This window comes from Leptonotus elevatus, chromosome 12 (genome assembly GCF_054856555.1).
Source record: "Leptonotus elevatus isolate MCC_2025b chromosome 12, RoL_Lele_1.0, whole genome shotgun sequence".
Taxonomy (NCBI): domain Eukaryota; kingdom Metazoa; phylum Chordata; class Actinopteri; order Syngnathiformes; family Syngnathidae; genus Leptonotus; species Leptonotus elevatus.
Window position 1 is genome coordinate 1,547,501 of NC_141250.1, and position 22,500 is coordinate 1,570,000.

Genomic DNA, 22,500 nt, shown 5'->3' on the forward strand with positions numbered 1-22,500 from the left:
TATTATACTTCACACAAATCTGAACAGTTCAATTCCTAATGCAATGCAACATTACTTTTTTTTTCAGCAACACAAAACATTGTAACACATTTTTTATACTCACAATTAATGCTCTTGGGAGAGTTGCTTGAAGTTTGAAAAGGAATCCAGTGTAGTACAAACAATATGTCAATGTCATCAAGGCACCAATGCAAAAAATCAGAAGACCAACAGCTATGCCAAGAACAGGTACTGTGGAAACACACACACACACACACACGTACACACACCCAATGTTAAGGAGTCATATATATATATATATATATATACTCACTATACCGCCAACAGGCAGTTTGCAATGGCAAAGTCCAACCCAAGACACACTTGGACCGCCCCCTCATTGAATATCATTTTAACCGCAAAAAGCTTACGGTTCTGACTGCGCCACTGCAGAGAGAGATCTTTTTGTTTTTTTACCTGCGTGAGTCTTTGTGGGTTCACAACCACGGCTGTTTTCCTTTTTTCCATTGACTGAAATAATATTTAGTGAAAATGAGGCGAGCCTGTTCTGCGCCTCATATCACGGAGACCTCTCCTTTTTTTCCTCTCCCTAACAATGACGTCACGTCATTGCCAGGTGTAATAAATGAGCCGTCTGCGTGGCTAAATTACTAATATCACCACCACAAATGTCATCTTTATACTTCATGTTTCAAGTGGGATTAAATTAAATTAAATTAAAGTCAAATATAAAGTCACATGTTACTCGAAACAACTTGCCGATTCGCGTACGTCTCCCGAGCCGTGCGGACCTTGTGGATGCATCAAGCATATATCAAGGTCGTGGGGGGTGCGGGGGTTGGGGACCGGTGGGGTGCCTGGCGGGCCTGCAGTGCCCCGTCCTGCTGCGTTGGGTCGGGGGCGCGGGCCGTGTTGGGGTGGGGGGCGTTCCTGCTCCTGGGTTTGCTCTCCGGCCGGTGGCCCTGGCGGGGCCCGGGGGTCGCCCTTTGGCGCTGCCGCGGCCTGGGGGGCCCTGAGGTGTTGCGCTTGCTCTGTCCTGGCAGGGGTCGACGGCTCCCCTCTTTGGTGGAGATTTTCATGCATGCCAGATCCACCACACCAGCATCTACCGAAACTCAGACACAATCTGCTTACTCCTCAGGTCATTGAATCGGTGGAGGCTGGTGTCTGTGGATCTCACTCGGCTTCGTCTGTCCTTCCTTCCTTTCCTCAGTCTCTCCTTCGGTCTCTTGAGGTCAAGTGTGACAAAACGCGTCCCTCGTAGGACACTACATTAGTGCGACTTATTGGAACCAGCCGTTTGGAAACGCTAGCTACAAAAAATGAAGTTGGTTGGAGGGCAAGGTAGAAGTGGAAGAAGCCAAGGTAGGTTTTTGTTTTGTTTTGAAACTGTACGTCGATCACTACTTTCATGGTGTAAATTCTCATTCATTAAATCGTTTGTGTCCGGATTTACTCGTCTTGCTGTATATCAGTCTTCAAGTTAAGAGACCGCATGTTTGCAACACATTCCTCAGCAGAGATCAAGCCTGAGTTAGTGTTGTGATAATCGTGTTTAACTCATTAACTTTTTGTTCAAAATTACTTGAATACTTATGCAAAAAAATATGTATGAATGATTGTTTCACTAAATATAGCAAGGCACATTCATCACGTCTGCCTGGAATTTACAATCAGAGGTTAATGTTATAATCCACTGTACTGTATATGAAAAAGACAAAAACTACCCGATATAAAATGGTCTGAGCATATCCTCATACTTTTTGTACGTGCAAAGCAGTTGCGTCGTAGGTTCGCTAGCCACCGTGCTTGTCTTTCACTCAACTCCTCACTGTCTTCCGCCTGGTTTAGAATCACTGCCGGCAGCCGAAAAAATTATCTCATCTATCTTTGAGCCATTAGAGCATCAGTAGGCCGCGCACAAGTTCACCATAGCATTGGTCGCTGATTTATCAACTGTTTGACCTATTTTGTTCTCATTGTGGTTGCGTGTGGGACTTGATGGTTGCAGCACTTTTAGTTGAAACTTTGTTACACAAATAAATAATTGCCAGCACTGTTATTTGTGTCTGCGTCTTTTGGGATCCAACCTCCTGAACATATCAGTCGGTCATATTGTATCGGTCATTTTGAAACCTTGAATGACCCCTGATAAAAAAAAAAATTGGACGCACGATAATGCTATTTTCAACCAATACCGATAACCAATAATTTAGAAAGTGCCAATGACAAATATACCTTTGAGTCCTACTATAAGTCTAACATGTACATGTAGATTGAAACATTGTGTAAAGCACCATGAAGTAGGGGTGCGACTATTAACCGGTTTTACGATTAACTGTGTTTTTTAAACCTCAGGATTAAATAACCGCAGCTGTTAAACAACACCGGTTATTTCCGCTCACAACAGTCCGTCAGTTTAAACTCACGTGCGGCGCAAAATGCGGCATAGTTTATAGCTCTTCTGTTTCCACACGGCCCTTTTAGTGGGCGCACAACAACACAGGGCTCAGCTTTGAACGCTGCACGGGGAGAGTTGCGTACCCGATGGCTGTGGGTAGGGTTCTGAGGCGGCCCGGCCTGGACCAGGTTGAGTGGACGTGGGGAAAGCGGAGGCCGAACCGAGGCGGCGGCGAGCGAGGCTGAGGCCCCGCGGTGCGCAACGGTCAGCCTCTCGGGCCGGGCCACCGCCACTGGTAACCACCGGCATACCGCTCGCCGATCTGTCGCCACCGACCGACTGCCGGCCGCCTCCCCGACCCCGGGGCTCTGGGCCGCAGCCAAGCAGGGAGCTCCTGCGATCCTCCACATCCACGGCCGCGCGCTGGATAAGTCGTAGGCCCAGACTTTTGAAGCCGTGGGACCGCCATCTTGGGACTCCCAAGAAATGTATCTCGGCATAAGCATTAGTCTGCAAACTGCACAAATCGCCAGTTTAAAGGCTGTGGGCGAACATTTTGTATGATTGAAATGGAAAGAAATTGAAAGATGAAAGAAAAATATATATTTTTTTAAGATGAAAGAAAAAGAGAGTACATACTGTCCACTTGTTATACATAGTGCACAGGCCCAATTTTAAAAGCCTACGAGCCGTCTATAGCTGCGTTTCCATTATAGTTTTTCGCAAAAATAAAAGCGATATTGTACTACTTCGATAAAGTACAATTTCGACTTGTTGTTGTCTCCATTGAACAACGTTTTGCTTCTGAGGTGCAATTCTTGTAATGTCCCGTCTCGCGAGATCTCGCAGTTCTGTAGGAGGTGCTCATGATGTTTACGGAAAACGGACACCCGGAGTTGTTAAGATTACTTTTAAAACATCTCTCTCCCCTCATCGAGCGGGTTTGGGAATTTAGTGTTGGTGTTGTGTGCGTGTGTGTGCTTATAACTTGTGTTATGGTGCAGACGGATGGATTTCAACGAGGACGTGCGCCGTATGTCGCTGGATTGCTCGTTGCCTGGGGTAACGGCCATTTCTCATGGGAAGCTCAGACATGAAAGCCCGTCCACGTTCTTCCTACTACCTTTCCTCCATGACCGGACGGTGGTCACATTACTACAGGGAATGCGCAAAAAAGTTTTTTCATTACACTTTTGCGAAATACTTCTATTTTGACACGTCTCAAAAACCACCTCATGAGAGCGTAAAAACCTTTTTGCGATATTTCAGAGTTTTTCAAAAAATCATGTGTTTCCATTACCAGCTTGCTTTTGCGAAACTTGCCTTTTGCGCAAAACTGGGGGTAATGTTAACACACCTTATGTCTAATCTGCTGTATTTGTTCTAAAAGGCAGCAACTTTATTATTTTCAGTCATTTATTCTTGTTAAAAAATAAACATTTTCAAGAAATGCTGAATTTTTTTATGTCTATAAGAGTAATAGACGTAGAACCGTTTTTTCCCCCAGACTAATCGTACACCAAAATCTGAAACCGTTGCACCCTTACCATGAAGCTGAAAGACAACCAGTAACTTATTTTAAATTTGCCAAAACAAAACACTCATGTTTTAAAAATGCATTAAAAAAAACTGTGAGGCTAACATTTTGGGGAGACGCAGTAAAGAAAGCCCACACTAGTGACTACCATGTCACCATGATGCATCTTCTGTGAACATGAGGTCGCGCACATGACATCACAAAGATACGACACTACCAGAGGAGAGGGGAGGGGTTGAGGAGTTGGGCACAACTTAAGCCACAACCACAATAGATGGACTAACACGGCAAGTCTATTATTATTGCTGTATTTCTTTATTATCTGGTTTATCTGTATGACGTCTAATTGGCCAATATTATCGTGCATCCCTAAAAAAACACTTGCTACTATGCATTTAATTGAGGTGTGTACTTACATTAAATCTGGTTATTTTAGCCAAGATTATGCTATTAAAATGTATTTTCCCCAACTATATTTAAGTTCCTCGGTGAGAGCCAATCTACAATTACAAGAAGACAAGTGACAATGGAAACAATAGGACATAAGTTGCACGATAAAAACATTTCTGTTGCCTTTGTGATATATATTGTCATATCGCCCAGCTCTAAGTAATACCGTAAAAATGTGAATATTTAATTTGCAAGTTGATTTACAGTGTGCGCCCCTAAAATGTAGCCGGCTGCAAGTGTCTCTGAAACTAATCCTTCGCTTCGACCGGGTTAACAAAAACTCTTTGCTCACCATTTGGGGCCGTGATTTTCAACGTTGCGGGAAATAATAGCCCAAACCTGGTGTTAGGGCAGCGGCTCAGCAACTCCCTAACTTCTTTGAAAGTAGCTTGTCGCTTCCTCACAGCAGTCGTATCGTCTGGGAAGATAAAGATCCGCTTGTTGTCATGGTGGATATGGTGTTTGTTTGCCGCTTTTCTCAGGACATCCATCTTCTCCTGAAAGTACTGGAATTTAACAACAATCAGCCACAGGGGATCCTCCTATTTGGGTTTTGGCTGCAAACTCCTGTGGGCCCGGTCAAGTTTCGGAGTATAATCCAAACCCAGCGCGTCCAACAGTTTGGCCAACGATTGGTTCATGTGCACAGCTCCAAAACTTTCGTCCACTCCGAGAATGCGGCAGTTGTCCCTGCGTTGTCTTTACTCTATATCATCTGTCTTGGCTGTCAGATGTTTGACTTGAGATGACAATATTGCAAGCTGTCTCAAGCTCAACCACCCGGTCGGAGTAAACATTAGCCCCGTCTTCCAAGCCGCGGATCGATGTAGCATGTAGCTTTAGCTCCTGATTAGCACTGTCCAAGAATTTGTGTTTAGCTTTAGCGATTTCTCTGCGCAGCCACCATGTATCCTACCTTGGCCAAGACAGATTTTTTGGAGGCTTTGATGGGCTCCATTATGTTAGCGACGGCCAGATCCAGAGGGTCCTTGGGGGAGGACCTGCCTCAGGAGAGTCTGCAGGCTTCGCTGCCATTGGTTTCGGCCTAGTCTTGCCGGACATGGCCGCGAATGTTGCTCGACGTTTAAGTACAAATAAAACAAAGACAAACACATGTTGTGCTCGAGACAGTCCTCCAATAAATACGATCACATGGGTCGTTTTGAAAAGGTTTCAAATTACGACCTAGTGTTACGTATTTTAGTTTAGCAACCTTTATCGGTCATGTTAAATAGTGCAAAAATACAAAAGTAAAACTCAAACCCGGTCCGTCTGGTCGGATGATGAGTGTTTATCTGACTGATATATTTGTCCAGTGATTGTTTTAGTGTTGTCTACATGTTTTCTAACAGTCTACAACCTCACTGTGCCTTTCCCTAATCTCAACCATTAGTGTCCCATGTAAAGACGTCCAGTGGTTGTTTTAGTGTTGACTACATGTTTTCTAACAGTCTACAACCTCACTGTGCCTTTTCCTAATCTCAACCAATAGTGTCTCATATAAAGACGTAAAGTGTACTGTACAAACCTCACTGAAAGCCTCATCCTAACTTCAACTATTAGTCTGTGACGGCGGATTGACATACATGTCAACACTAAAAATTAACACTAAGATCATTACTGGACTGTTAGCTCAGTAAAATAGATGTTAGTCTTTCGACCAGACAATCCGGGTTTGAGTCTGTTTTGTATTTTTTCGGCATTTAACATAGCCGATAGAGGTCGCAAAACTACAATATGTAACAATACGTAACCTCTTTTGACTACTGAGGCACATTAAAAAAATTAACAATTCTAGTTTCCAAAACTGTACGATGCCCTTATGGGGCATTACTTGGAGATTCCACTGTGTCAACAAAAGCCCCAATTTACAAATTTGACAGCATTTATTGTTCACCTTACCTGTGCTTGAATCTGCAATATTTGTGAAGGTGCATACCCAGGGTGATGGCTCAGTATTTTTGTTCATGGCAATCTCAGTTTTAATCTGTACACAGTACTTTTTGCCTTTCTCCAAGTCGTTAATTGTAACACTCCTGTCTGCAGTTTTGTATACCCCCTGCAGATCAAACAGAATTAGATTAAGTGAATGTACAAGTGAAAAATATATTCATGGTGTACAATTATTTCTATATCTATTACATAATTATTTTTTGTCTTGATTGTATACATAGACATAGATAACATTTCCCTATCCCGTTATCTAGTCTGCCTAGTTTTCAGTGCAGTTATTCATATTTCCCTTAATTTGTTCTGTATATTATGCATGAATCATAAACACAAACTTCCAGCATGATAGAGGGTGTGTACACCTGTCTACAATTTAAAATTAGGATTGTTCAAGTCTTGGCCGAGGTCACTGTTTTACTGAGTAGTAATTGTACCTCTCAGCATATTTCTCATCAATTACTGCAACCTGTGCAGCCTTTTCAATGAATTTGAGCAACCAGCCCATCTAACATATACCATAAGTGCCACTTCTTTTGATTATTACAAATATAAGGCTCACTAAATATTCAAAGTAAACACCAGTCTTGCACCTTTTAAACAAGCAGTAGTACAACTATACTCAATTCAGCAAACACATTTACACATAACAGGACCTTTTAAGAGTCTTAGAGAATATGGAAAATGCACTATGCAAGATACAGTCTCTCTCTGCTGGTTATTTTTTTCTTTTATCTGATCTGAATCGTGACTAAATCAAATAAAGATTTGGTTAACCAAATGCAAGTTATAATTTGACTTCTGTGAGTTGGATCCCTTACCTCAATTTTGTTAGATTTCTTCAACAAGACTCTGAAGTTTGATTTGTAGAAAGCCATGATGTCATTGTTTGCTATTCCTGAGCTTTTGTCAGCCTCGGGCAGGGATATGTTGATTTGAATGCAGTTGCCACATTCAGTCACCGTTACATTTGGAGGACCTATTATAGCTAGGAACAATAAGAAAAGATATAGATATTATTAATTGCTTGCTTTTGCTCCTCTTGCAAAAACAATGAACGCCTTTTCATTAGGGCTGGGTATAGATTCTAATTTCCTCAATCGATTCGATTTCGATTCACTGCAGTTCAGTTCGTTCGGATCAATTCAATTGCCTCCGATATCGATTACTGATGGCACTTCAATTCTTCTTAAATGTCAAAGACATGATAAAAACTCCACAAATATTCAATTCCAAAGTAAAGTTTGCGGCGAAATGTTGAACTGAACCATCAAATCATTCTTATTTATTTATCTAGCCAAATGTATTTGATTTTGAGAATATCTATGAATTTATCAACATTATTGTCACAGGCCACAGCAAATGGCAAATCATCTTTTAATTGACGCAAAATTCTTAACTCTTTGACTGCCAACCATTTTCTTTTTGTGTGGTATATTGTGTAATACTCCCCTGCGTGCAAGGGGACGCAGCAGGATTTGCACCACAGATTAGTTTCACTGCGATTGCCCCTTCGCGTGCAGACCCTACACTTGGGGGGGATTGGGGACCTGGGGGCGGCTGGGGCTGGGTTGGGGTGGATGGGGGGCGGGGGGTCGTGGGGGGTGCGGGGGTTGGGGGCCGGTGGGGTGCCTGGCGGGCCTGCAGTGCCCCGTCCTGCTGCGTTGGGTCGGGGGCGCGGGCCGTGTTGGGGTGGGGGGCGCTCCTGCTCCTGGATTTGCTCTCCGGCCGGTGGCCCTGGCGGGGCCCGGGGGTCGTCCTTTGGCGCTGCCGCGGCCTGGGGGGCCCTGAGGTGTTGCGCTTGCTCTGTCCTGGCAGGGGTCGACGGCTCCCCTCTTTGGTGGAGATTTTCATGCATGCCAGATCCACCACACCAGCATCTATCGAAACTCAGACACAATCTGCTGCCTCCTCAGGTCATTGAATCGGTGGAGGCTGGTGTCTGTGGATCTCACTCGGCTTCGTCTGTCCTTCCTTCCTTTCCTCAGTCTCTCCTTCGGTCTCTTGAGGTCTCCCTGATTTTTTTTTTTTGGGGGGATTTGTTGGAATTTAGATGTTTCTGGGGTTGGGGAAGAATTCTGGTGGGTGGCCCGGTGGGTGGTGTCTGGTCGGTGCTGGATTTCACCTTCCTTGGTTTTCTTTGGTCCCCTCGGGTCTCCTGACGGCGGTGTTCGGTTTAGGTGAACGGTATGGGATTTTTTCTAATAGGTTTTTGGTGAGCTAACAAATACACGCACGCATGCACGCACATACACATACTCACCCACATACAAAAAAATAATAATATATATATATATATATATATATATATATATATATATATATATATATATATATATATAAAATAAAAAATAAGAATAAAGAGCAATGATGATGACATTACCGAATGAACAATACTGAGCTCTTTAGAAAATAGAAAAAATAAAAATAAAATAAAATTAAAAAAAACACAGGACGATAAAAGTTTTTATATTTGCACAGTTTTTGTTGTTGTTTTTTTGGTAGATTTTTTAAAAATTAAATAAACAAATTCTAGAAACATTATTTTCATATAGACTGGACACTTTTATTGAAAAACATAAGCTTTTAAGTGAAAATCAATATGGGTTTAGAGAAAAACAGACCACCTCACCTCAATGGCAGTCACGGAACTCATAGAAGCAATATCTACTAACATAGATAATAAAAAAAATACTGTTGGAATTTTTTATAGATCTAAAAAAAGCATTTGATACTATAGATCATTCTATACTAATGAATAAATTAGAAAGATATGGCATAAGAGGTTTGGCATATAAATGGATGAAAAGTTATTTGGATAATAGATATCAGTACTTACAATTTCACAATATACAATCAAAACACTTGACGATTACTCATGGAGTCCCCCAAGGGTTTTTGCTAGGCCCTAAATTATTTATATTGTACATAAATGATATCTGTTGTGTCTCAAAAATATTCAAAAGTGTCTTATTCGCCGATGACACAACTCTCTACTGTTAAGGAGAGAGCCTGAAGCAGCTTCTGACTACTGTAGAGTATGAATTAAACTCATTTAAAAAATGGTTTGACATGAACAAATTGTCACTAAACTTAAATAAAACAAAGTTTATGGTTTTTGGTACAAGACAAACCACACAAGTCAGAATTACGTTAAATTCAATTGAAATAGAAAGAGTGTATGAAAATAAATTTATTGGAGTAGTTATTGATGAAAAATTATGTTGGAAGTCACACATAGATAATGTCAAAAGGGAAATGTAAAAAATTATAGAGATACTCTCTAAAACTAAGGATGTCCTGAATAAGAAATCATTATACACATATTGTTCATTATTATTACCATATCTGACCTATTGTGTGGAAATCTGGGGCAACACATATAAAACAAATACCGATCCTGTTTTCAAACTGCAAAAAAGTGCCATGGGAATTATTAATCGATCAAAATATACAGAACCAACTCATTCTCTGTTTATTAAATCAAATACAATGAAATTTTACGACTTTAGTTGAATTTAAAATAGCACAAATAATGTATAAATTACACAGCAATCTACTCTGCCACAGTACTCAGAAGCTGTTTGAAATTAGAGAGAGTCCTTATAACATATAGGGTACAAGTGTCTACAAAAAAAGTTAAAACAAGAACAAATATTACGCAAAGGTGTGTTTCTGTAAAAGGTGTTAATTTGTGGAATAATTTTGGAACTGACCTGAAAAGATGTCAGTCACTTGCTGAATTAAAGAAATTGTTTAAAAGCAAAGTTTAAAAAAATTACTTAAATCAGACATGAGCTGTTAAAATTTTATTTATGCTGTAATTTCTTTGGATGTATCAGTATGAGTGTAATGAAAATTGTATATGTGAGTATGAGGATATGATTCATAAATGTATTATGGTATATGCCTATGAATTTCATGTACATATGTTGCTGGCAAATGTGTGTATGTTAAAGTGCACTTGTATATATGACCAAGTTTATACATTTTCTTTTGTTGAAATACATTAACTTTATCATTGTATCTACATAAAACGAATAAGGGGTAGGACTAGATAAGTTTTAAACTTCCTCCTACTCTTTTGAACATATAAACTATTTTCTTTCTTCCTATTCTTGTTTTTCTTTTTTACTTCAACTTATATTTTCATACTTGTAATGTGTTTTTTGTTTTCTTTATGTTTATATGTTCAATAAAACCATAAACCAACCAAACCAAACCAAATGACTTGATCACCGTTTTCAGTGGTAGCTACTGTAATCTCTGCTCTCTGCTATGTGTATGATGACAATAAAAGGATTCTGATTCTGATTCGAGTTACTGATTTACAGTAAAATGCCTACGTTTAAGCCAAACTTGTGTGGCAGATGTCATGATGAATGATGACAAGTCACAAAACTAGATGTCAAAGTACTTAGTAAGCTTAAATCTGTAATTGTAAAAAATAAACAGGCTTTCATCTTAATGAAGACTCCCATTAGCCTTTATCTTACTATCTTGTAATCTATAACGTCTGATATTGTTAATTGTAATGAATTAGAATGAATTGCTTGTTGGGTAAAAAAATATATTAAAAAGGATCTTGAAAAAAATAATCGCATATAACATCGCAATCACAATTTTTAGGGGGGGGGGGGGGAATCGCAATTAATTATTTTCCATAATTATTTCTGCCCTAATATGTATGAAATTGTATTTTATTGGAAAGATGCACTCCCTATTGAATATTATGTATTCAAATAATGATAACATTTTAAAATGATGACCAAATAATCCTGAAATGTAGGTTTGATTGATACAAAAGTTTACATGCAAAAAAGGTTTACACTGACGTACTTTGTTCAAACGGAGTGAAGGAGACTTCTTCAGATGCCGGAGACCAGGTTCCATCATTGAATGCTTGGACAGTCAAATAATATTTATAATTGTCCAACTTCAGCTGGAACGATGTTGCAGTTGTTGGGTAGTCATTCTGTGCTTTTTTCTCCTTTTTTCCACTTAACCTGCACAAAGACAATTTCATCATTTTAATGCATTCTTCTTGTGCTGTGGTTTACCTCAACATTACAACAATTCATCAGTAAATAATACGCGTGAGACAGATAACCGTACAACACGAGTATCCGGTACGGATATTTGATTTTTTTTCCAGACACGAATATAACACTGATAGATAGAAATATCCGTGCTCCACTGAAAGAATGCCTTCCTTCCCCATCACTCACTGCCTGTGATTGGCCAGAGTCACACTCTGTGGGTGGTGGGTTTGGGTGGTATTGGATTCGGCAGTCAAGGCAAGCGCAAGACGAGTTTTTTGACGTGGAAATATGCTCATTAGTTTACTATAGTTGAGCATAAAGGAATAGTGTATGTTCTTTTTGTAAAAAATAGAGCTGTCGATTAAATTTTTTAATCAGATTAATCAAATATTAGAATTTTGATTAATCACGATTAATCGCTTGATAAAAATTGCTTTTTTATCTACATATTTTTCCTGCCAAATTTGAAGAGCAATAATGTATTAATTCTTTTGACATTTAATGTTATGAGGACGTCTTCAAAAATTTTTGATCCACTGCACACGCTCATCCTCCTCTTTTTCTAATCAGTTAATTACTTGCATAATGTATATGAAAAAAAAAATGACCCCGATATTTTGACATGAACACATTTTCTAAATGTGATACGCAAACATTCCTTAAATGCTTCAATTGGGCTTGGGGCGTGGGCCGTGTTGGGGTGGGTGGCGCTCCTGGCTCTGGGGTTTGCTCTCCCGCCGGTGGCCCCTGCGGGTTCCCGGGGGTTGTGCCTTGGCGCTGCCGCGGCCTGGGGGGCCCTGGGGAATTGTGCTTCCTCTATCCTAGCCGGGGTCGACGGCTCCCCTCTTTGGTGGAGGTTTTCATGCATGCCAGATCCACCACACCAGCATCTACCAAAGTTCAAACACAATCTGCTTCTTCTTCTGGTCGTTGAATCGGTGGAGGCTGATGTCTGTGGATCTCACTCTGCTTCTTCTGTCCTTCCTTCCTTTCCTCAGTCTTTCCTTTGGTCTCTTGAGGTCTCCCTTATTTGTTGGAATTTAGATGTTTCTGGGGTTGGTGAAAGATTTTGGTTGGTACCCTGATGGGTAGTAGGTGATATCTGGTCAGTGCTGGATTTCACTTTTCTTTCTTTTCTCTGATCCTTCCTCGGGTCTCCTGACAACGTCACGACTCTAGCTGCATTCTGAAGTATTCGGTTTAGGTGAACGGTATGGGATTAATAGGTTTTAGGTGAATTAATGAGCATACACTCACACACACGCACGCACATATGCACACACACGCACGCACATATGCACACACACGCACGCACATATGCACACACACGCACGCACATATGCACACACACGCACATAGTCACGTACATACAAAAAAAGAGAGAGAGCAATGATGATGACATGTCAAATCGGTAAGATTACCGAATAAACAATACTGAGCTCTCTCAGTAGAATATTTTTTAAAATAAAATAAAATAAAAATGCTTTATTTAAATGCATGAAATTATGTTTATTGCACAACCTGAGCTACCTTTAACGTAGCCATCCGCTGTCACGCTAAAGGCTAATCTATGATCAAAATTTATAATTAATTCATGATTAATGCGAGAATTTTTTGTGATTAATTAATCAATTAACGCTTTAACATTGTCAGCACTAGTAAAAAAAGTAACTAGAGTTACTATGAGAGTAATTGAGTTACTTTTAAAATTAAGTAACATGTAACTAGTTACTATTTCTTTAGTAACGAGCACGACACTGGTCCTCACAAGATAACATACAAGAACACACACAAACAAAACAAAAAAAGAGAGCAATGATGATGACATGTTGACCCAGCAAGGCTGCCAAATTAATAATACTGATTATAATTGGGTTTTTTTTTTTTAAGTGACCACAATGTCCACAATGTCACAATGCTCCTTAAAAAAATAAAAAAAATTTTTATTTAGACTGTTTGACAACATTTTTGTCTTGTTAGCAGTGTTTTGTGGTTAAGGTTAGTATTCTGCCCTCGCAACATCAGCTTTGTGTAGATAGCATGAAGAATAAAGCTTGTTGAAGATTTGTGTTGATTCTTTTACTTTTTTCCTTCACAAATACTCAACAGATGTCAGTTCAAGAAATGTAGCAATGAGGCTCTCTACTGGACTAATAAGAAACTACATCAGTGACACATATTTTACCGTGAGTGTAATAGATAAACACACAGACGATAAATTGCATCAATAAGTAAACCACTTACAAAACTTAAAACATTAAATTGATTAACGTATTTTCACGACCATAAGGCGCACGTAAAAGTCTTAAATTTTCTCAAAAATCGATGGTGTGCCTAATAATGAGATGTGCCTTTTGTGTGCACCGAGTTCCAAAATCAAATGTCGTGCAACTTCGGTAAGCGCTCCGCTTGACTCACTGTGTAAGAGGCTGGGAGCATTCTCGCCGACATATTGCTTATATACAGGAAAGGCGGACCTGGGTGAGGACAAGTAGGAATTATGAGAACGCGAAAGACTCAATTGAAAGAAGACGGCATGCGGACGCTCAAGACACGCCCCCTAGTAGTGCCGGTGTTGTGCCAGGAGAACTTGCCCAGCTGTTCATTTTGGATACAGAAGAAGAGGACATTGAGGGATTTGTGAATGAGGACTGATCAAAGGTGACGTAACTACATTGTTAAATACTTGAATAAAGTACAACCAAACTCAATTTTGCTCCTGCTGCCTTTTAAAAAAAACATACGCTTAGATATGTGTTAATGCGAAAACACGCTACCGTATGTTTTATCCTGCCTGCGCCCAATAACAGTGTGCCTTATGTGTGTGTTAAATACAGAAATAGCACACATAACTGAGACTGCGCCTTTTAATACTGTGCACCATATGGTCATGAAAATATGGTACTTGCAAAGATCTAACTTGGCATCTACAAAGACCCGGCGAACAATACCAGAGAGCCGCAAAACGTGTCCCTCCCCAAAAAGGGTCCGACTTGAAAGGATGAAAAACTGCGCAAGGCATAACATTCAACATGGCGTTGTGAATCGATACTTTAATTTTTTTGATTGATGCATATTTTAAGCACTCGATATTAAATTGATTTTCGAAGTATCGTTACATCCCTATTGAAAAAAATTGTTCTCCTGTAAAATACAACTCAGGCTTTCCCCCAGCGTTTTATTAGCTGAGATACTAAAAAATATCGATACTACCACGTCGTATCTGAATATGATACTACTTTGTCATGGTATCGATACTATTGATACATGCTATCGTCCCCACAGCGTAGCCTACTCGGCAGACAGCCTTTGGCGGCCAGGTTAGCCCACACCGCGACTTCACTTGCTCAGCTATGTTTTACAGATGCTAAGTATGACCAGTGCGGCGGCAGGAGGGCCAACTAGGCCCGTACCCTAACCCTAACCCAACCCCTGGACAATAAAAAGCAAGATGCCTTACTGTTTTGTTAATACCCATTAGCCGCGGTTAGCTTAATGCTCAGTGAACGTTGTTTTGTTATTAGCAATTAGCCGCGGGCTCACGGTTCGCTTTATGCTCAGTCAATGTGTACCTGTGTATTGCTGCTTTAAGTTGTGCCTCAAAGCGTGTGTTTACTACATCATTTGCAAGCCAAGAAGGGCAAGATTTACAGAGAAGCACATTGACATGCTTGTCTATATTGCAAAAAAATCTTCCAACAGCAAAGAAAATTCAAACCAGTGGTACGACAAGCTTAGTCATTCATAGAATAAAGTGCACTTTCTAAACCCTTGTATGCCTAAATAGATTTGCAATTTGCAATGTTTGCTTTTTAAAAAGGTGTAGCTGAGTGCAACTGCACCATTTAATGGTCATTAATACTGATTGTTTATTTTTTGTATATTTACTACCTCAAAATATTGTTCTGATTACTTGTACCACCTCAATTTTTTTAATTATTGATGTTTCCAATGTGTGTTTTTACCTCAGACAACCAAAAATGTTGTCATTGCGGCAATCTGTGTATGACGTATTCTTTTATTTGTGTTACTTTTAATTAATTTGCATGTGAAAAAGTGATTGTCTTGTTTTTTTTAATTTTCTAATTATTAATTGATTGATTAATTGATTATTTATTTGCAGTTATCCATCCATCCATTTTCTTAACCGCTTTTCCTCACAAGGGTCGCGGGGGGCGCTGGAGCCTATCCCAGCTCGCTTCGGGCAGTAGGCAGTAAACACCCTGAACTGGTTGCCAGCCAATCGCAAGGCACACAGAGACGAACAACCATCCACACTTACAATCACACCTATGGACAACTTGGAGAGTTCAACTAACCTGACATGCATGTCTTTGGAATGTGGGGTGGAATCGGAGTACCCGGAGAAAACCCACGGAAGCACGGGGAGAACATGCAATCTCCACCCAAGAAGGCCGAAGCCCGGACTCGATCTCACGTCCTCTGCACTGGGAGGCAGAGGTGCTAACCAGTCAGCCACCGTGCCGCCCTATTTGCAGTTATGTTAATAAAAATATTTTTCTATGCATTTTTTAAATATTTGTCTTTTTTTATCTCCATGGTATCGAAAACGGTATTGAGTATTTTCTCAATATTGAGTTAGAAATTTTTGTATCGTGACAACTCTAGGTTAGACTAGTGGGGCTGCATAGAACATATAATTTCTGGATGGTTAAACTTTCTCCTTAAAGTCTGTTCAAACTATTAATGGTAAATGGAATGTGTAATAGAGATAATGATACAAAAATGACAGACCAAACAACAATTTGCTCCATCAAATGCTTTCTGGCAATACAAAGAGATAGAGTGAGCGTATCTAAATGAAATACTTAAATGACTTTCAAACTCCATTGAAAGCCTGTGTCTTAGTTGTTCTTTGATTGTTATAAAATATGTTTAATGGAGAATTTACCTCGAAAAGACCTTGTACTGTACACCCGGTGGGGTGGCAGGCCCAGGATCCCAATACAGGATGTGAAAGAAGTTAACTGACTTAACAGACAGATTAGATGGCGCAGGGAGTGTACCAAGCACTGTGAAAAACAGAATGATGGCCATGTTAGTGTTGCAGAACGGGTTGCAAAAACACACATAAAAAAAGCACCATCATGATTTTGATTGGTACGACGGTGTATTAGGGCCACGTATAAATATATAATATATATCTAATATTTATTTAGAGGGTGGGGCAATATTCCAAGAAAAAAATCATAAATTTGCGACTTTATAAAGTGTCAAATTTGCGAGAAAAAAACTCGGAAATTTGTGAGTTTATGAAGTGTCAAATTTGCGACTATAAAGTATCAAATTTGTGAGTTTATAAAGTGACAGATTTGTGAGAAAAAAAGTAATACAGAAATACAAAAAAAGAAATACACGTAGCGTACTACTCGGATGTTTGTGCCAATACTTTTCGGTCGGGTTTTCAAATAAGGCGATAGTAATGGCTTTAACCATAAGATGTTAAGCATTCGCTCTTTGAAGCGTTGGGTAAGGCCAGCGACAAAGACGCCTAGCTTTGCGAAGGTCCACACCCTGAGGATCAAGTGTTTAAGTTAATTGGTTAAAATGTATATTTACTTGTACATTTATGTTTCCTGAATTATTATTTAAACATTCATACATTTTGATATTTTTTGTACAAGTAGTTAAGTTTATGTGTCGAACCTGCTGCTCTGAGTTATTCACTTGCATTTTCCTAAAGTTTGCTATCTTCTGATTGGTTAGTGTTTAGTCAGCTAATAGGGTATCAGGAAGTGTTGTCGCTCTAGCTGCCGTGTATGATTATGAGTAAAGTTTAAATTAAGAATGAATCCGTCTCCATCCTGCCTTTTCATTTTCTAAACGAATCCTCACATTAGACTATAGCTACGCTACTGAACTTGTCGTAAGTTTCTGAGTTCTCGCAAATTTGCCACTTTATTTGCGACTTTATAAAGTGGCAAATTTGCAAGTTTTTTTCTCAGAATATTACGCCACCCCATAACACCCCCGGAAAATATTTATACGTGGCCCTAATACACTGTCGTATATTGGTGTGTTGGTGCTCTCAGAAAAAATGGTTTTACTCACCAGAATCAAGCAGGAACATCACATTTAGAGAACAAGACACCCAATTCATCTTGCCATATACTTAGGCTATCGTAGTCATTCTTTAAACTGTACAAGCGTAGGAAAAAAAAAAGTAAATCACAATATTCAACATGATACAGTCTTGCAATACTTTTACTCTGTGTAATACCACAATAATGTGGGTTGCTTTTAGATGGAGCCGCTGTTTTTCGTGTCTCACCGTGGTCACGTTTTTCATCTTACCACCATGAATTAGGGCTGCAACTAATGATTGTAATCGTTTAATCAGATAAAGTAAAACATGTTTTAATTTCCATCACTTTATTCAAAAACAGGACATTATTTTAAATTGGCAGTGCAGAAAATGCACGGACATTAATTAATTATGTTTCAGTTACTGTTAATGATTAGGTTAATGATCCATAACGTTTCAGAACATAAGCAAAAACGCTGATTGTTGTTATTGTAATGTAAAAGCAGATGTTTGCGAATGTTTTATTTTGATTCAACACAAACACAATCTGCTTTCATTGAGGACTACAGAAATGTGAGAATATTTACTGGTTTTTTAATGCAAATTCCGAGGATTTGTGCGATTTCAAATTAAAAAAGGTCTCTAAATGATTCATCGATTGTTAAAAGTAAAGATTAATTTGATAGTTGACTAATTATTGCTGCACCTCTACTATGAACCATGAACAATGCCTCCCTTCCCGCGATGCATTCACAAGCATTCGTAAAACAAGAAAGAACACAACTTTTGAGTGTTGCGTGGCTGGTCAGTGTGGAAAGGCGAACTATCAAGCTGATGGCTATTTATTGCTACCACGCAATTTTCCAAAAGCTAACATTAGCATACTTTTTTTAATTTGAGCATGGAAAGCTACCTTCTGCAATGACTAGGGAAAAGACGCCGTAAAGCTGTTTGCATGTTTGTATTTTTTTTTTGTGTTCACACCATCCACCTTTTTTATACATACACATATATATATACACACACACACACACACACACACACACACACACACCCCACACACAGATATATATATATATATATATATATATATATATATATATATATATATATATATATATATATATATATATATATATATATGCCTTATTTTCACAACATTCATGACAGTACATTATATTTGTCGTTTTAGTATAAGGAGATTTTCACATTATTTCCTGTAAGATTTAGCTATATCACATAGTGATTGGAATTATTTAACTAATTAAAAATAATTAACCTCATTCTTATATGTTATGTGCTTTTGTGTTAAGCAAGCTTTCCAGTCTTGAAAATAGGATACAGATTGATCAAGTTATGGAAGTATGAAACTCGGATTGTACAAAAAAGGTGACAGTTAAAATCTGGACTACCTACTCGAGACTACTTCTATTGACTTTGCATTGAGACGATGGCCGGAAATGGGTGCGTTTTCACTGCTTTTAAAGAGTCATGGATTTCTATTGTCACAGAAAAATGATAATTACCTCACTGGAATCGTCTTTCGAGAAGTAATAAAAATTGTTTCATGCAAGTGTTGTTCTTGTTAGCTCACCCGATTTCCTGACATCTAACTTGCTCTCTCCGTCGTTCCGACTAGTAAACCATAATTACTTTCAATTCCAGCCATTCAATTCTTCAAGACTATAATGTCCATAGTTCATTGCTGAGCTAAAAGTCCCCGCTTGTCACGCAGTCGCTTCCGAGAAACGTAAAGCAACCTTATCTCTTTCCCTAATCAACCACGTCCTGTTTAGCTTTCAAAGTAAAAGTTAATGGCACATGTATGGTGCAAATACGAAATATTCATTGTGGAGAGAAACAAAACACCACCGGGTCGGCTAAAATGCATTAGGTTCTTTTTTCTTCTCTCTCTCTCTCTCTCTCTCTCTCTCTCTCTCTCTCTCTCTCTCTCTCTCTCTCTCTCTCTCTCTCTCGCCCCTCCCTCTCTACTTTCGTTTTCAGTTTGGTCGTGCTTTTAAAGCGGAATCAGTTACCACAAGTGGGTGAAAAGGAAAATGTCGACATAACTCAGTTTTAATAAGCGAAGTGCGCATTACGTTTGCGCATGCGTGGAAACAAAAGCGAGACTACCCAACTAATCGTCATTTGAATGGCGAAGATTAGAGTGGTGACAGTCTTTGCATAACTGTACACCGTAAAGCTTGCAAGTCAACCCCCGAAGTCAGCAAACCAATGCTATGCATGTTTAAAATACATCAAATAAAAAACAGCAACTTTCCAGCAGTTGAAATGTTAGAAATCAGAACTCATTCCATTGGATCCAATTCATTTTCAATGACCGTATGGTAGTTTAGCCTACCCACAATGCACCATGCCGCTACCCATAATGCACCGTGCAGTCGAGATGCATACTTCGCTTATTGTACCGTATCCCTTTGAGGCGTATCAAACGAATTGAATTTTAGTTGTTGTCAAATTGTTACACTGTTGAATGTAAATAAACATATTTTGGACTGAAAACACGTCTATCATGTCTATTTGAGGCTTTGTCATGTTTTTTTTGGTTGTCTTTTTTTTTCCACGTTTGGTTTTATTTTAGTTTGCAAAGCATGACGACATCGATGGAACATCCACTAGCTATCCACCTATTTTTTTTACCAACTCACGTCATCGAAACTCATCGTGACTGACAGATGCCGAAGTCAGGTGATTCTACAAATAATTATTTCCACCTTTTCATACTAGCCACACACAGCGGGACTGACCCGCCCAGAAAGTTCTCTTTACAAAATAACTGGCCATTTTTTTCATTTCTTTTAATTTAATTTAATTTGATTTATTTGTCTTTTTTCATGTATTTTCTTATATTTTTTTCTTCAATGATTTTCTACCCTGAGCACACATGGTGTCATTTTCAGGTGACAGCAAGTGGCAAAATTGGACTGTATGTACGCAGCATGTCTGCATTCGACATCTGAGGCACTGAAACTTCCGGTGCGGGGAGACTTTAGCGAGCGCACTGTTGATGTGATGTTAACTCTTTGACTGCCAGACGTTTTCAGAAAAGGGATGCCGTCAGTGCCAGCCGATTTAAGCATTTTGACTGATCTTTCAAGGTCCACAGAAAATGTTCTGTTTGGACTATGGAAACACACATACTACCAAATGAAAGATTGGACTTTCATCTTTCATCAGAAAAAAGAAGTTTGTTTCTACCTTATTCCGTTCTTTAGTAATCAACAATAGAAAATGGTTAGTTTCACCCCAATTTCGCTTGTTTTGGACTCAAATACGGAGAAATCAAGCTTTTAGTGAAACGATATTATTTCATGCATTCTAGTGAATTTTACACTTCTTTTTGTCCATGAATGATGCCACAAACACCTAAATAGTGCTTTACTTCTATAAAACACGACCACCAAGAATGAAAAAGTGTTTTTTGATAGTAAAATACGTTTATTTACATTCAACAGTGTAACAATTTGACAACAATTTGGCAAACTATTTACAAATGTGTGCAACTGTGGTGCTATTTACAAATATGTGGATGTTTCAACGACAGTTTTTCTTTTTGTTTTTTCTCCCCTGCGTGCAAGGAGACGCAACAGCATTTGCACAACAGATTGCCTCTTCGCGTGCAAAAGCTCCACTTTCTTGCAGGACGTTTTTTCCGGGGAATAGCAAGTATATACTGCAGTGTGTGTTGCCATCAAGCCTAATATCAGGATCATGCTACGGTTACGTTACGGTGGTGTTACGTCTGGCTTCCTCATGTCCTTCAGTTGCTATACCGGGTGGTAAAAGATGTTCTGATCCATTTTATCCACTCCATTCATGGTGGCATCGTAGTCCAGAAACAGTGTCTTCTCCGTGATCAGACTGTACCCGCTCCTCCGATGAATATGCATTGGACTCGGGGTACATTGTCCGACAAAATGTCCGCATGTGCAGCTCCGGCGTTAGCAGAGCTAGCCGGTGATGCTTTATGACGTGAGAATAAAGGCCGCGTCCAACTGTGGCGTCCAACTGTGGCGTCAACCTCGGGATTCACCATCATCATCAATGTGCATTGGTCGATGCTTTTCGACAATCTCCATCGCCCGATCGAATGTCCGATTGTGTAGAAGTACCCGGTCGGTTATTGTGCGCGTTTTCCGGCGTTAGCAGCGCTAGCCGCGCTTAGCCGGTGAGGCTTACTACGTGAACATAACGGTCGCGTCAAGGCTTCCAACTTTGGCGTCAAGCTCGGAGTCATCATCATCGTCGACATCAATGCGCTTTTTAGTATTGATCGATGCTTTCCGTCTTTGAAAAAAATGCTCAAGCGTGAGCTGCTTGCAACCGGTTGCCATTGTGGCTTCATCAGCCATTGTCCCCTCAACACTCTAGCTCCGCCTCACGTCTTCTACTGACGCCCACGGTGGGCGGCCCATCCAACCTTGTGCAAAGAGAGTCATCGCTGCCATCTAGGGGCCAAAACGAGTCATTATACTAACCAGATCTGCCTGATACTTTCAGCACAGCTGCCCAAGGCTTTCCTCCACCCGTTTCCAAAAAAAAACAAAAAAAACATAGTGAACGTCTTTCAACGTCCTCGGCGCCCTTCCGTAGGTTTATGCTAAACGTTTTATAACGTTTATGGCGGTCAAAGAGTTAAACTCTATAAGCCTAAATCCTCGAGATGGAGAAACCGAGGCTTTCCAAAACAATGAACCACTTTTGAGACAATTGCCCTAATTTGATTCACTGCCTTGAGGCATTTGACACACGTCAATAGAGCTCCATCTGGTCAAACCTGCACACATGGTATTTTTAACCTGAGTGTTTACAAAGCTTCATTCCTTGCTGTTATGTAATAATTAAGCTTCACCATTTCATATGTTCCAAAATGTTTCAGTGAATGTCGTCTATCTTTTTCCACTGTGGGATTGGGTTGTCCATTTAAAGTGTGATTTGCACAATTGAAGTTGACCTTTGAAGTCTGTCATTGTTTTTGTCTGTGGTTAAATGTTCAAACAGTATTTTTAATACATGACAATGCTACTGTATTGTAAGTAGCTAGTCCTAGATGTTG

At 39.6% G+C, this 22,500-nt stretch overlaps 1 protein-coding gene across 3 annotated transcripts in view; it reads right to left on the bottom strand.

Annotated features, from left to right (window-relative positions):
• The window catches only part of LOC147164243 (uncharacterized), a 26,905-nt gene extending 7,526 nt beyond the window's left edge, over positions 1-19,379 (bottom strand). Inside the window, exons 1-7 of one of the 3 annotated variants that reach the window (XM_086091529.1) lie at positions 18,950-19,379; positions 17,450-17,536; positions 16,290-16,410; positions 11,175-11,341; positions 7,157-7,323; positions 6,291-6,447; positions 104-231 (exon numbers count right to left, since the gene is read on the bottom strand). In XM_086091529.1, coding sequence (XP_085947655.1) covers positions 104-231; positions 6,291-6,447; positions 7,157-7,323; positions 11,175-11,341; positions 16,290-16,410; positions 17,450-17,498 — 789 coding nt within the window. In that variant the 5' untranslated portion in view covers positions 17,499-17,536; positions 18,950-19,379. The remainder of the gene's footprint in view (positions 1-103; positions 232-6,290; positions 6,448-7,156; positions 7,324-11,174; positions 11,342-16,289; positions 16,411-17,449; positions 17,537-18,949) is intronic. The other 2 variants (XM_086091528.1, XM_086091530.1) reach the window with 2 other exon arrangements.
• Between the last annotated feature and the right edge of the window lie 3,121 nt (positions 19,380-22,500).